The sequence below is a fragment of the Daldinia caldariorum genome (genome assembly GCF_022478825.1).
Source record: "Daldinia caldariorum strain CBS 122874 unplaced genomic scaffold F4812scaffold_18, whole genome shotgun sequence".
Classification (NCBI taxonomy): Eukaryota; Fungi; Ascomycota; class Sordariomycetes; order Xylariales; family Hypoxylaceae; genus Daldinia; species Daldinia caldariorum.
Window position 1 is genome coordinate 628,654 of NW_025953054.1, and position 13,424 is coordinate 642,077.

A 13,424-nucleotide genomic window follows, 5' to 3' on the forward strand; every position below is an offset into this window, starting at 1 on the left:
GTCTTGCATATGCCAAGCTTTGCCAAGCTTTTAATCGCAAGAATTTAACGTGCACGATTATAATAACACTGTATTGGCTTAGTACTAGGTTTGGGGGCGGATAGTGGCTTGTACGCTAAATTTTAGGGGGCTTACCACTATAGCCACAGGGGAGCTAGCTGCTATTGGTCGATCTGACACCGTATGGCCTTTTTTTATTGACACATACCTAAGTGGGTAGCTTACCTAAGCTACGATGTGCAAGACTTTTGGCCCGGACCTTCGTACATGATAATTGATAACGGTTGGGCCTTCTAATGATAGAAGTACCTGTAGGCTGTCAGGGGAGGGACTTGAGTTTAGGTACCTATAATACAATACCGACATACCCCTGTAAGCTTCCATAGCATGTACAATACCGCATAAGGCTTGCTTATGTTAGGTTCATGCAAGCATTCAGATATTATCTCAGCAAGCTCAAACATATTCTGCGTTTTAGGTACCTCTCTCTAGGTACCTAACCTAATTACGGCGCTTTTGAACCGATCCAAGTTCGCGAGGAAGAACCCCCTCGGTCTGTAGCTAATTGGGTTTTTGATAAAGTTAGACATCTACTAGAGAGTATTAGCCTCATACGACGCCTTCGATTTCGCATAGGTATATCGTAGATATTAGATTGCGTATGTTTTCTTTTGACAACCACGACATGCTTCCTTCTGGAGGCGCTTTTTCACGTCGTGGCTTGCCGGGGAGAAGGAGATGTCGATATCCCGTTATTTACTCTTCAGTTCCCCATAACGTCTTTCTTCCCGGAGGCTAACGTTAGCTAACACGAAGGACTGAGCTTCGTTGCCGAGAGTCGCAGTGCAGCGCATCCAACCCACGGCGTAGCGTGGAGCAGCCCGCCCCTGATTACGTCTACGTCAACGTCACGGTATGGTCCTTGAAAGTAATTCCACTGCCGCACCATATGGAGTTCGTCAATGTTAAACTCGGGCTTTCTGAGAAATCTTAAGAAACGGTCTTGGTTGGCTTATCGCGGGCCAACTATAACGTGAGTTAATAGGTGTCAACCTTTTGCCTTTCGTCTGTTATAAGCAAGTGGGCGTACGTAGCCCAGGTACCCGAACGAGGGCATCATATTGGTCCTGGCATAAACGCGTCAAAGGACCTAGCTGTAAAGTCACCATTCCCTGCATGATATTGTAGATGCGGTAATAACCCTAAAAATGCGGCTGCGAAGTGACCATTCATGTTTGCTGTAAGTGGCAGCCTGCGAGGTAGATCAGCGCAACGGGATGAATACCTATTAGATAACTTCCATGAAATGTTCATGTAATATCATATAATAGTAAGATCATTTAAAAAATGAAAGGATATACAGTATTATCTACCTAAATATTTCAATCTTATTCCACGTTATATAATTAGAGGAACTGGGGTAGTTGATTGTTATCTCTTAGAGACCCAAACTAGGGTCCGGGACTAGCGTGCATGTTAAACCATGCAATGCGATCTCGCTACCAAGCCACTGTCCCCCTGTATGTATCTTTTTTAAAATTTAGCGTATTTTTACGTGTGTTTAAACGTGTTTATACTTACTATGTAAAGCCTCGTATGAAATAGGTGGAGATGTGTTTAAACGCAAAAATCTAATACGTCGGAGTCAACAAGCTAGTAATAGCCTGCATAGCGCTAGTCCTGGACCCTAGTTTGGGTCTCTAAGAGATAACAGAAAACCTGTCATAAAAGCATTATTAGACCCAGGTAGTACAATAAGTACCGAATACCCACATGCATGTCTACCTAGTGTAAGTTATGCAACTATGTACAATACACTAAGCAGATTAGGGCTGTTAGGTTGGACCAATGTTGTCATAAGGAGATAACCCGATAGGCAGCGCCACTGTCCACGCGATAGCGGCCCCCAGAGTTCATTGTGGGGATGCCAAGTGCCGTGACCACTGCACTTACAACTTACACCTATCTTACCGTCCTTATCCTTATCCTTATCCCATCATTCAAACCCTTTTGGACCCTCGCCTCCTATTAACAGCCTTTCCTTCTTTTCATCTAATAATTATCTAATTCATCTCATCCGAAGCTTCCTTCGAAAAGCGCACACGTTCCTTTATCCCCGGTATTACCCCTAACTCTTGATATAATAAAACCAAACCAGCCATGGGTACGAGGCGGAAACGCCAGGCTTCGACATGTCACTCTGCTGGCAGAGTGACAGCTCAACTACTCTTGTCGTTTCTCGCCATATCCGCCTCTCCAACGGCCGCGAGCCTCCAAAACCAAGAGGCAACCTTCCCGGACACGCCCTTACTCACGCCCTTGATACCAGAACCGCCGCAGCCGGCCGAGCATACCTTCACCCTACGTCACATATTCCATCATGGAACATACCGCCATCCTGGGCTTCACCGAAGGAAAGATATCCTCGGGCCAGAAGCCGAGGTATGGTTGGCTGGTGAAGACGGACACGCCGCGGAGCGGATATTACCTTTAAAAGCAAAGAGTCAACCTAGCAAGATTGAGCGTTTGGTCGATCGACGGCCGAGTGTCGTGGATCCGTTGGTGGCCGAGGCCCGCCAACGCGGTTATGTCATTGCGAGTAGCCCATCTGCATGGGCTGTCGACGACGTCCCAGGACCCGACGTCACCGATAAAGAAACTGTCCTGACCATGGCATTGATCGCGTCCGATGCATATGTAGAGAAGCCTGGTATGCCGGACTGGGACGAAGTTGGGGAGCCATTCAACAGGAGCGCCGATTTTGGCTGGGAGAGCGACGGGCTCAGGGGGCATATCTGGGCTGACGAGAATAATTCTACTATTGTCATTGGTCTCAAGGGAACGTCACCGGCTGTTTTCGATGGAGAGGGTACAACCACTAATGACAAAATCAATGATAACCTCTTCTTTAGCTGCTGCTGCGCCCAGCAAGGTCAATGGTCGTGGCATCAAGTCTGCGACTGTGCAACCAGCACGTATAGTTGCAATAATACCTGCGTAAAGACCGCTTTACGAGAAGAAAACCGGTACTACCAGGCAGTGAGAGAGTTGTACGCAAATGTCACCGAGATTTACCCAGAATCAAATGTCTGGGTTTCCGGTCATTCGTTGGGTGGAGCAGTTAGCTCCCTTCTTGGTCTAACATATGGCCTTCCTGTCGTGACATTTGAGGCTGTCCCTGAGGCGTTGGCAGCTGGAAGGCTGGGTCTTCCTGTTCCACCGCATGCAGACCCCAGCTTTCCTCAGACGCGGCAGTATACGGGAACGTACCACTTCGGACATACGGCCGATCCTATTTACATAGGAACCTGCAATGGCGCGACCGCCTCGTGTTCCTTCGCGGGATATGCGCTGGAGTCAGCCTGTCATACGGGCTACGAGTGCACCTACGACACGGTTGCCGACCATGGCTGGCGAGTAGGTATCGGGACTCACAAGATACGATCTGTGATCAACGATGTTATTCGAAAGTATGACGACGTTCCCGAGTGCAAGTCCACTCCCGACTGCAGGGACTGCGCGAACTGGAAAATGTACGAGAGTAATAGCACGGATGGGACGACTTCCTCTAGCAGTACTACGACGACTAAAACACGTACCCGAACAGCTACCTGCCAAACTCCCGGATGGTAAGTATACTCTGTTTCCCCTGTTTGTTTGAAGATGCAAATGGCTAACTAACAACAACTTATAGGTGGGGCTGTCTTGACGAGACTACCACAACAGGTACACCCAGCACTACCACCACGAGCAGCTCGACCTCGACCTGCAAGACCCCGGGATGGTTCGGCTGCAAGGACGAGACTACGACTACTACTACTAGCACCACGTCTACTTCCACGTCCGTCACCACGACCTCAACTACCACCTGCGAAACGCCGGGATGGTGGGGATGTAAGGACAAAACGACTTCGATCACCAGCACTACTACTAGTACTACCACTGCGACATCTCAGGCCCATCTTATCACTTCACCGCCCCCCACGCCTACGTCCGTCGCGCCCACCCCTGCTCCGACGTCCTCGCGCTGCGTGGAGCGGAACTGGGTCGGCGTGTGCAAGGGGTGGGAGAAGTGCACTACGAACGGTGCCGGGGCCGTCGTGTGCGAGGAGTGGGCGGATGACGAGATATAGGTGCGGCTTATGTTAGGGGTTAGGTGGTAGGGAGGGAGGGAGGGAGGGAGGAGAGGACCTAAACTTTTTGTGTTGAATAGCTCCCATGCATGATGCATATATCATAGATCGACGTCGTGTCTTTTTTTTATGGTATACCTGCTTTGGCTTTACTTTTCTTTACTTTGCTTTTCCTCAGCTGGGATTAGATTGGGATATAAATTCGCGGGCTTTCGTTGGTACCTACCCTCCACCGACGTTGTTTCGATTCAAGTGTTTTTTTTTCTTCCTTTTTTTTATCATCATCATCATCATCATCATCATCGTTAGGTATCATTATTATTCCAACTACGAACTCTATCTAGATACGACTTTATGGCCGAGGCGGCGGATACGAATGCGGATGCGGATGCGGATGCGGATGCGGATACGGATGTTGTTGTAGTGTGGTGTGGTGTGGAATGCGCATGAGGGTTTTCGTCGTCGTCGTTGTTATTTGTTATTTGTTATTGTTATCGTAATATAACGGAGCATGAGGAGAGCAGAACAGCAGAGCATATCGCATCAGATCATCGCATACGCATATATACAGAGGAGGTACCTACCTAGGTATACATAGATACAAATGCACAATTACTTGAACATTGTCTTGTTGACTTGTTACCTGGTATCAATGTGATATGTACCTAACCTTACATAGCTGACGAGCTGGAGAGTGGATCGAATCGAATCTAAAATATCTCTATTTGTTTTTTTATACTACTTGCGAAGCTCAAGACATTCACATATTTTTGGTATGAATCCCTACCTCCCTACCGCCCATACCCTATCCTATCCTATCAGCTAAGGTCAGCTAGTATATAACTCCCTTACCTCTTTTAGCCTCTTATCCCTTATCCCCCCTTTTTTTCTTTTTTTCTTTCTTCTCTTTTTTTCTTTCTTCTCTTTTTTTATCTAAGTCCCCTCAGGTTAAGTTAAGCAAGGTAGTAACTTTATCCACCTCTAACTCCACGAATCCAAATTCTTCAGCACGCAAGCCGGCGCGCCCTCCGCCCTAGTCGTCAATTTTCCAATAACGTACACCGTCTCGCCGGACTCCCTGAGCTTGGCGGCCACGGCCTCGGCGTCGCCGGGGCTCACGACGGCCACCATGCCGACGCCGTTGTTGAACGTGCGCGCCATCTCCGCGGGCGCCACGTTGCCCGCGGCCTGCAGCCAGCGGAACACGGGGGGCAGCTTCCACGCGGCCACGTCGATCTCGGCGGCGAGGTGCGCGGGCAGCATGCGCGGGACGTTCTCGGTCAGGCCGCCGCCGGTGATGTGCGCGAGGCCCTTGAGGTGGGAGAGGGAGGCTAGGACCGAGCGCACGTAGATGCGGGTGGGCGTGAGGAGGGCCTCACCTACGCTCTTGCCGGATGTGGCGTCCCAGGGAGCGGGGCTCGCGTAGTCGAGCTTCTCGCGTGCGAGGATGCGGCGGACAAGAGAGAACCCGTTGGAATGAACGCCGGAGGAAGCGAGACCTAGCAAGACGTCGCCGTCGGCCATGGCTTCGAGGCGAGGGAGTCGGCTACTTGCGCGCATGACGCCGATAGCAGCGCCAGCAGCGTCGTAATCATCTTCCTTGTACATTCCTGGCATCTCAGCGGTTTCGCCACCGACGAGAGCACATCCAGCATCACGGCAACCAGCGGCGACACTCTCGACGAAGACGGCGGCGACTTCGGGGTCGAGGCGGCTGCAACCGAAGTAGTCGAGGAACATGACGGGCTCGGCACCTTGAACGACAAGGTCGTTAACGTTCATAGCAACGAGGTCAACGCCCACGGTGCTGTGATTCTTAGTAGCCTGCGCAATCATGAGTTTTGTGCCAACGCCATCGATAGCGCCGACCATGATGGGGGCATCGCTCGAGAAACCCGCTTTGGACAGATCAACTTCGCCTCCAAAGCCACCGATTTCGGCGTCCGCTCCGGCTCTCCTAGTTGATCTGACGGCGGTTCGTATCCGCTCGACGAGCTGGTTCCCGGCGTCAATGCTAACACCAGCCTCAGCATATGTCAGAGCTTCCTTAGTATCAGCCGTCGGCTTGAAGGCACGGTGCGCAATATCCCGGCGGTAGTACATCTGCTTGAACTGGATGAGGTTTACCCCCTCATAAGCTCTGTCAACCGCAGCGCGAAGACTCTCCGCGGCCGTTGCGGTGGCGGCTATTACTCGACCACCTGCAGTCTGTAATTTGCCATTTGCTAGCTTTGTGCCGGCATGGAAAATGTTGATGTCTTGAGGAGTGTTCTGTACGATTATCTCGTCGCCCTTGGCGTAGGACTCGGGATAACCTCCAGCAGCGACGACTACGGTTGCACTATATTTGGGCTCGACGTTAATCAGAACGCTATCTAGGTAACGCTCTGAACAAGCGACCATGATCTTAGCCAAGTCCGTGTCTTGTGACAATAAAGGCAAGACGGTCTGCGTCTCCGGGTCACCGAATCGGACATTGTACTCGAGAACCTTAGGCCCGGTCGAGGTGATCATGAGTCCAGTGAAAAGAACACCAACAAAAGGCATCTCATCCTTGCGCATACCGTCGATGGTCGGCTGGATGATATCTCGGTCAATTTGCGCTACGAGGTCTGGCGTAGCAATGTTTGTTGGCGCATAGCATCCCATGCCGCCCGTGTTTAGGCCTGTGTCTCCCTCTCCTATTCTCTTATGATCTTGGGCGGGAGGTAGCGACTTTATGGTGTAGCCGTCGCTGAAAGTCAGAATGCTTAACTCGTCACCAGTTAAGAATTCCTCGATAACGACTTCATCTCCCGCAGAGCCGAATTCCTTGTTTTGCATGATATCCTTGAGGGCCTGGTGGGCCTCCTGCTTCGATGTGGGTATAATAACACCTTTTCCAGCTGCTAGTCCGCTTGCCTTGATCACAACGTCGTGTTGGACGCGGTCGAGGTACTCTCGAGCCTTATCGTAGTCGGAGAAGTTCTCGTAAGCGGCGGTAGGTATTCCATGCTTCTTCATGAAGTCTTTAGAGAATGTCTTGCTGCCCTCCATCTGAGCAGCCTTCTTGGAGGGACCAAAGCTCTTAATACCCGCATTCTCGAAAAAGTCAACGGCACCTGCAACGAGAGGAGCCTCGGGACCGGGAACCACGTAGTTAACATTGTTAGCTTTTGCTAGTTCAAGCAAAGCTGGGAAGTCTTCTGCCGAAACGGAAGTATTGTTGGTAGTTTTGGGACAAGTCGCAGTGCCTCCATTTCCTGGCACAGCTATGATCGACTCTACCAGAGGCGACTGGCTGAGCTTCCACGCAATTGCATGTTCTCTCCCGCCATTGCCAATGAGAAGAACACGAAGTGGGTATTCGATCCCCATGACTAAATCGTACGATATGTCGTGATATGGGATCGAATTGATTAAATCACAAGGACTTATAAAACTTGACCCAACCCTAGGTTTTAAGGAGGGGGAGTAGGGGGAGTGACAGTATGTGTATACTACTACATCTTGTAACCATGAAAAAAAAAATTAATAAAAAAAATATGCCCCTCACTTAAAGAAGTTACCCCTCCCCCGCAATCTAGCGGGGCCACTAGAGGTATTCTGCATCACGGCCTGCTTTAATGCACTTAGGTACAATACAGTGCTTATTGTATGCAAGTAACTACCGGAAGAACTGTTACATACATCATGTACATGTAAGTGACTTATAGGTGCAACTTTCCGCACGTTTGAATTTATTGCTTTTGAGATTAAAATTTACTTAGGTACCTAGGTACCTATATGTATACCTATTTGTGTATATACCTAACCTAAGGTATAAAAGATAAAGAGAACTAATGAGATAGAATCTATTAAGGTTTATACTGAAGCTTACTACCCATACCATCCTATCATAACCTTATCAGAAAAAGCTCGACATTTTCTAATAAAAATCCTACAGCATTTACGACTTGCATGCCACTTGCATTATTTAATAGAGCACCTGATATAGACATGTGATACATTACTTCAAATGAGGTACTCAGTTGATCAAACACTAGCGTAGATTAGATAAGGAACGCTTGGCCCAGGTGAGACAAGCATCATGCGGCTCGTCTATCTGGAAAGGCAGGAGGGGTGAATCCTTAGTCCAAACTATCGGGAATCGAGATAACATAAAGCTCCTACTTTAATTCATGTACCTTCCCTCTATTAGGTGATACCTACCTAACCTATCGCCCTAATGTTTTGATTGACTACCCAGGTAGTTGAGGGTTTACAACACAGTACACTACAATCATCATCATCAATCAATCAACATGCTCTTCATCGGCTTAACAGGTTCGATTGCCACCGGCAAATCAACCGTATCTTCCATCCTATCGTCACCACCTCACTCGCTGCCAATTATCGATGCGGATGTCCTGGCGCGCAAAGTCGTAGAGCCTGGAACCAGCGGCTATAGAGCGATTGTCAAGTACTTCGGTCCGGACATATTGGTCCCCGTCTCTGAGACTATGCCTGTCGATGGTCCCGACGGTAAAGGCAGACCACTAAATAGACCGGCGCTAGGTAGGCGCGTCTTCGGCAACAGCGAGGAGCGCAAGAGGGACAGAGAGGTCCTCAACAACATCGTGCACCCCGCTGTGAGAAGGGAGGTGTACAGATCAATCTTCCGATGTTACGTGAAAGGCTATTGGGCCGTCGTCTTAGATGTTCCGCTGCTATTCGAGAGCGGCTGGGATAGGCTATCCGGTGTGGTGATGGTAGTAGCTGTTAGGGACCCCGAAATACAGATGCGGAGGCTTATGGAGCGTGACCCCCATCTGAGCAAGGAAGACGCTCAAAATCGTGTCCTAAGTCAGACGGACGTGAGACTGAAAGCAAAAAGATGCGAGGCGAGAGGAAAGGGCAGGGGGGTAGTAATATGGAACGACAGCTCGAAAGAGGAGCTACGAGCTAAGGTAGACGCTGCACTCGCGGAGATCAGAAAAGGAAGCCCACCCTGGTGGAATTGGATATGTCTTCTCGTTCCCCCTGTAGGCGTTGCTGCGGGTGCGTGGACATATTGGCAGAATATCCGGGCCAACAAGAGGTGGAAAGAGATGGAGTTGGAAGAGAAGTCAAAATTATAATTCCACCTGCAAGTTTGACCCGGTGATTTATATAAGATATAGGTACATCTTATCGACAAATCAAGTAATGTAGGTTAGGTACCTGGGTAGGTACATACCTGAGCTAAAGTAATATGTACGGCTAGGCTAGGTACCATACAGTGTTGGTTCAATGTTGTTGCCGTGGGTAGAGGCGTGAAAAATGGAAAGGGGAAAGCGTGGAAAGTATATATGGAAAGTGTGACGCGACGCGAGGAAACACCTACCATTCACCTTTGAGAAGAAAAGGGCTTACCTAAATTATTTCACAATTCACCTTTTTACCTACCTCCTAAGGTACCTAATGTCAGGTTAGTTTAGGTTAGGGATAATTTACATACACGAATATTGCTGACTTTCAAAATTCCACTTCGGTTTCCAGGCAATTATCTGTCCCCTAATAAACAAACCTAACCTCATCCTGCAACCCTGACTACCTCTACCTAAGGCATCTTAAACGACGACAACCTAACCTCCTAACTCAATTTTCGGACCTTTTTTTTTTTTTTCTCCCGATAGTATTCTTCTTTTTCATACTTTCTTATGAGACTGAAATATTTACTCTATGGTTTCATCATATCCATTACCCTCATCTGATGTCCGATACTACCTTTAACTCACCTCCTTTATTCCCGTATTCAAGAGCATTCGACACAGTTAAGGATTCCATAAGTCTACCTAGTCAGATAATTCAAGTCGACTCGGTATCATGCCGCCCAATTCATTTTGTGAGTGGGCGGCCGGCCGAAATGCACCGCAGCATTTGACACATAAAAAACCTCGTCCAGTTTTTGCAGTCCAACTTGAGACCGACGATGAATACGAATCTGACGTTTTGAAGATCACCTATCCCAGAACGGGACGGGATAAACGTCAACATGGAAAGAAAGTCCGATTCACGGACGATGCCCGTAAGGTTGGAGTCAGGGAACCATTTATTCAACCTTCACTCGACTCGGATTCGGATGCCAGCAGTACAGCAGTTGAAGTTAACAGCAGCGAAAGCGAAGTATCTACAGACCAAGATTTAGTCCTAGACTGTCCTTGTGCAAACTGTGCTGAAGCACGGAGAAGGCTGAAAAAGACAAATCAGTCTAAAGGGAGGAGTAGAAAACAGCATGTCGACTCGTCCGCAATTGGAAGCAAGAACGATGCAGCTGCTATACACGCGAGGCACAAAGCAAAGAAATCTAAAGAAAGAGAAGCATGGGGATGCAGAGGAAGAAGTAGCAGACGGAGAACTAAGCAAAAGGCTAAGAAAGTCTATAACAAGTCGACTGGTCAGATGGATATGAACGAGTCTAGCACCGGAAGTGAGACTGATACCGAGGACGGAACTGGAGAGGACATCGAAAGTGAGTCTGAGTCCGAGAGAGGACCCCACAAGAAAAGGGGTAGGGGTAGGAATAAGAGCAGGGGCCAGGAGCCCAGGCGAGACGGGCATCGCAGGCGGGGTAGTTACAGCAAGAAATCAAAGCATGGCGGCGAGAGGAAGAAGCAACATAGGCACGGCAGCCGGGACAGAAGCAAGGAGAGAAACCTGGACAGAGGCGACAGGCAGCATGGCTATAAGCGTGATACTTGGGAGAAAGAAGAAGCATACCGACAAGAGATTTCACCTGAGTATCATATTCCCCGACAGGTCAACGAAACCAACAAGCAACGAACGAAGGAAATCGAGGCTGGTGTTCGGACCAATCTGGACGAAGCGAATCAATATCTGCCCCAGAATCTTCGATATCCACCACAACAAGCGAATTTTCTCATGCCACCTCATCCCCGAGTGTTGCAGGTTGAGCATGCTGTCGAATTACCTAACGATCCTCGACCCAATGCCTTCTTTGATGGAGTGCATGGAATCATGCGCGTATACCATGGACCGCATTACGGCAACGCATATGGTCAACTTTATCCCAATGCTCCTTATGTGAATCAGAATCCGACCGTTAATGTATCATACCCAATACATAATCCATGGCAAGCTGCTGGATTACAGCCTTTCCCCGGAGGACAGCCTGCACCACCACCTCCTCCACCACAGCAACAACCTCTTCCTCCGCATGATCATTCCCAACAACCTCCAGCCGCAAATCCGGGGGCACCTGGGGGAAATCCCTGGTTCCAAGGGTATGGTAGTGTAACAATTGGCAAGCCTCCTGAAGAGACCCAGGGAGCCAATTTTTCACCGGGTAACAATCACAGGAACAACGGAACTTGGTCTGATCAACATAGCACACCTACTAAACCGGCCGAACCTAACTCAAGAAGTGATCGCGGCGGAAAATCGAATGTCATCCCAAGTATCGAGGTTATTGATTCTGAGAGACCTCGGGGTGGCAGAGGGACAAGGAACAAGCCTTGGGGCACTCAGGGTGCCCATGGCTCGCAGGAGGCCTCCGAATCTAAGGAAGAGGGGAATAATGACAGCAAGGATACTGACAAGGCCGGGAATTCTGGGCAAAACGAGTCGTTCGATGATGTGATTGCTAGGGCAGAGGCATTATATAAGTCCAACTCGGAACGTTTCAGCCCTATACCACCAAACGACAATGACCAGACCGGAAACGGAACTTTTGGTGATAATAACGATGGGGGATGGGGAGGTACCACCGGCTGGGGTGACAGCAATGACGCGGCCGCGGGTGATAACTCGTGGGGTGAGAAGGATGCGCAAGAAACGGCGACAGGTGATGCAGACGCCTCTAAACCGACGGAAGGCGATAGCAATGACAATTCTCCAGGGCCAGCTGAAGGCAATGTCAGTGTTGATAATGTGGTAAATGGCGAGCAGAGTAGCAGCAACAACAACAACAGCAACGGCAGTAAGAATGACGGTGACAACGGTAGCGGCGACAATAATGATAGCAACAACGGTGGAAACAAGGGTGGTAAAAGATCTAAAGCTGGCCCGAAACGCGGTACTCCAACTAGGGGACCGCCAGGATGTTGGGTCAGTAATCCGCCATCAGAGAACGAGGATGCGAAGCCTCCCTCCGGTCAAGATAACGTGGGTCCCCATACTGGCGGCAACGGCAACGGCAACGGCAAGAAAGACAAGGGCAAGGGAAAGCAAAAAGGAAAAGGTAAACCCGATGATAACCAGGCTTCCGGGAGCGGCAGCGGTAATGGCAACGGTAACAACAGCTGGAGCGGAAACGCGAACTGGGGAGATCTGGACGTGGCCCAAAGCTCCGGCGGCGCTTTCGATAACGACGACGACGAGAACAAGGACGGCAAGGAGCAGCAGGGCGTCGAATGGTAGAGCTTATACGATTACGCCCGCTCTTCTTTCAAACTGTGGAAGTAGTCATTCCATAGTCGTCCCTTCATTTATTCCCTTTTCTTTCTTCACTAAATCGGGTTGGTCTTCTGGGGAAAAGTTATGGTCTTAAGGGCTATCCTGGTTGGGAATTAGAGCTGCTCTATGAATTGCTTGTATTCTTTAGTTTTCTTTGCTGTTACTACTACCTTAGGTACATATTCGGACAGGCACACCGGCTAAGGCAGGAAAAGAGGTTCCGGGTAGGAGATAGTCGGTGGTTCATGCGGTTTATGTGGAATTAGGAGCTAGGGGTTATTAGGGGTTAGGAATCAGGAGTTACCGTTACCTAAAGATGGGGACGATCATGGGCGCCAAGTAGAGCATGCAATATACTACGTTTAAGCCCTTACACATACGAACGAATATACGTAGGTAGTCATACATGAAGAGTAAGTTGATTTTAGATATAAGTATCTCCGGATAGGTTTGTTGAAAAATTACTCGCCTTCGCTTATGGTGAGTTACTAAGATTTTACTTAGGTAACTATACCAAGTATGTTGACAAGGACCAAAAAAAAAAAAAAAAGATTTGTAATAGGGGATAACTTAGGAGGTATTCTGTAGATCATTGCCACTCGAGAATGAGTAACTAGTAACAAGTAGTAGTAAACTAGCTCATACCTACTACAGTAGTGTCTGAGTGTACGGTAGCATAGTATGAAGAAGCTATTACAAACCGGCGATTCCAAGAAAGCTCATCCACTATAAAATCTTTTTTTTTTTTTTTTTTTTTTTTTTTTTTTTTTTTTTTTGTTTAAAAAAAAAAAAAAAAATATTTAAAAACAAAAAAAAAAACAATAAACCAGGAAAAAACCAGACACACAAAGCAATAAAAAAAAAAACAAAAACCGC

At 48.6% G+C, this 13,424-nt stretch overlaps 5 protein-coding genes across 5 annotated transcripts; 4 read left to right on the plus strand and 1 right to left on the minus strand.

Moving 5' to 3' along the window:
* The first annotated feature begins 1,979 nt into the window (after positions 1-1,979).
* On the plus strand, positions 1,980-4,173 carry F4812DRAFT_442112 (alpha/beta-hydrolase). Its single transcript, XM_047935286.1, has 2 exons — positions 1,980-3,629; positions 3,695-4,173. The coding sequence occupies exons 1-2, from the start codon at positions 2,161-2,163 to the stop codon at positions 4,131-4,133; spliced, it is 1,908 nt and encodes a 635-aa protein (XP_047787112.1). The 5' UTR covers positions 1,980-2,160; the 3' UTR covers positions 4,134-4,173.
* Positions 4,174-4,181: 8 nt separating this feature from the next.
* F4812DRAFT_442113 (uncharacterized protein) lies at positions 4,182-4,768 on the plus strand. The gene has a single exon (XM_047935287.1). It carries the CDS (start codon positions 4,219-4,221, stop codon positions 4,555-4,557), a length of 339 nt encoding a protein of 112 aa, XP_047787113.1. The 5' UTR covers positions 4,182-4,218; the 3' UTR covers positions 4,558-4,768.
* A 254-nt stretch (positions 4,769-5,022) lies between these two features.
* F4812DRAFT_442114 (phosphoribosylamine--glycine ligase) lies at positions 5,023-7,663 on the minus strand. Its single transcript, XM_047935288.1, has one exon. It carries the CDS (start codon positions 7,488-7,490, stop codon positions 5,115-5,117), a length of 2,376 nt encoding a protein of 791 aa, XP_047787114.1. The 5' UTR covers positions 7,491-7,663; the 3' UTR covers positions 5,023-5,114.
* A 593-nt stretch (positions 7,664-8,256) lies between these two features.
* Positions 8,257-9,636, plus strand: F4812DRAFT_155382 (dephospho-CoA kinase). The gene has a single exon (XM_047929756.1). It carries the CDS (start codon positions 8,417-8,419, stop codon positions 9,230-9,232), a length of 816 nt encoding a protein of 271 aa, XP_047787115.1. The 5' UTR covers positions 8,257-8,416; the 3' UTR covers positions 9,233-9,636.
* On the plus strand, positions 9,561-12,683 carry F4812DRAFT_155387 (uncharacterized protein). The gene is made up of 2 exons (XM_047929757.1): position 9,561; positions 9,633-12,683. Exon 2 carries the CDS (start codon positions 9,960-9,962, stop codon positions 12,510-12,512), a length of 2,553 nt encoding a protein of 850 aa, XP_047787116.1. The 5' UTR covers position 9,561; positions 9,633-9,959; the 3' UTR covers positions 12,513-12,683.
* The last annotated feature ends 741 nt before the right edge of the window (positions 12,684-13,424 follow it).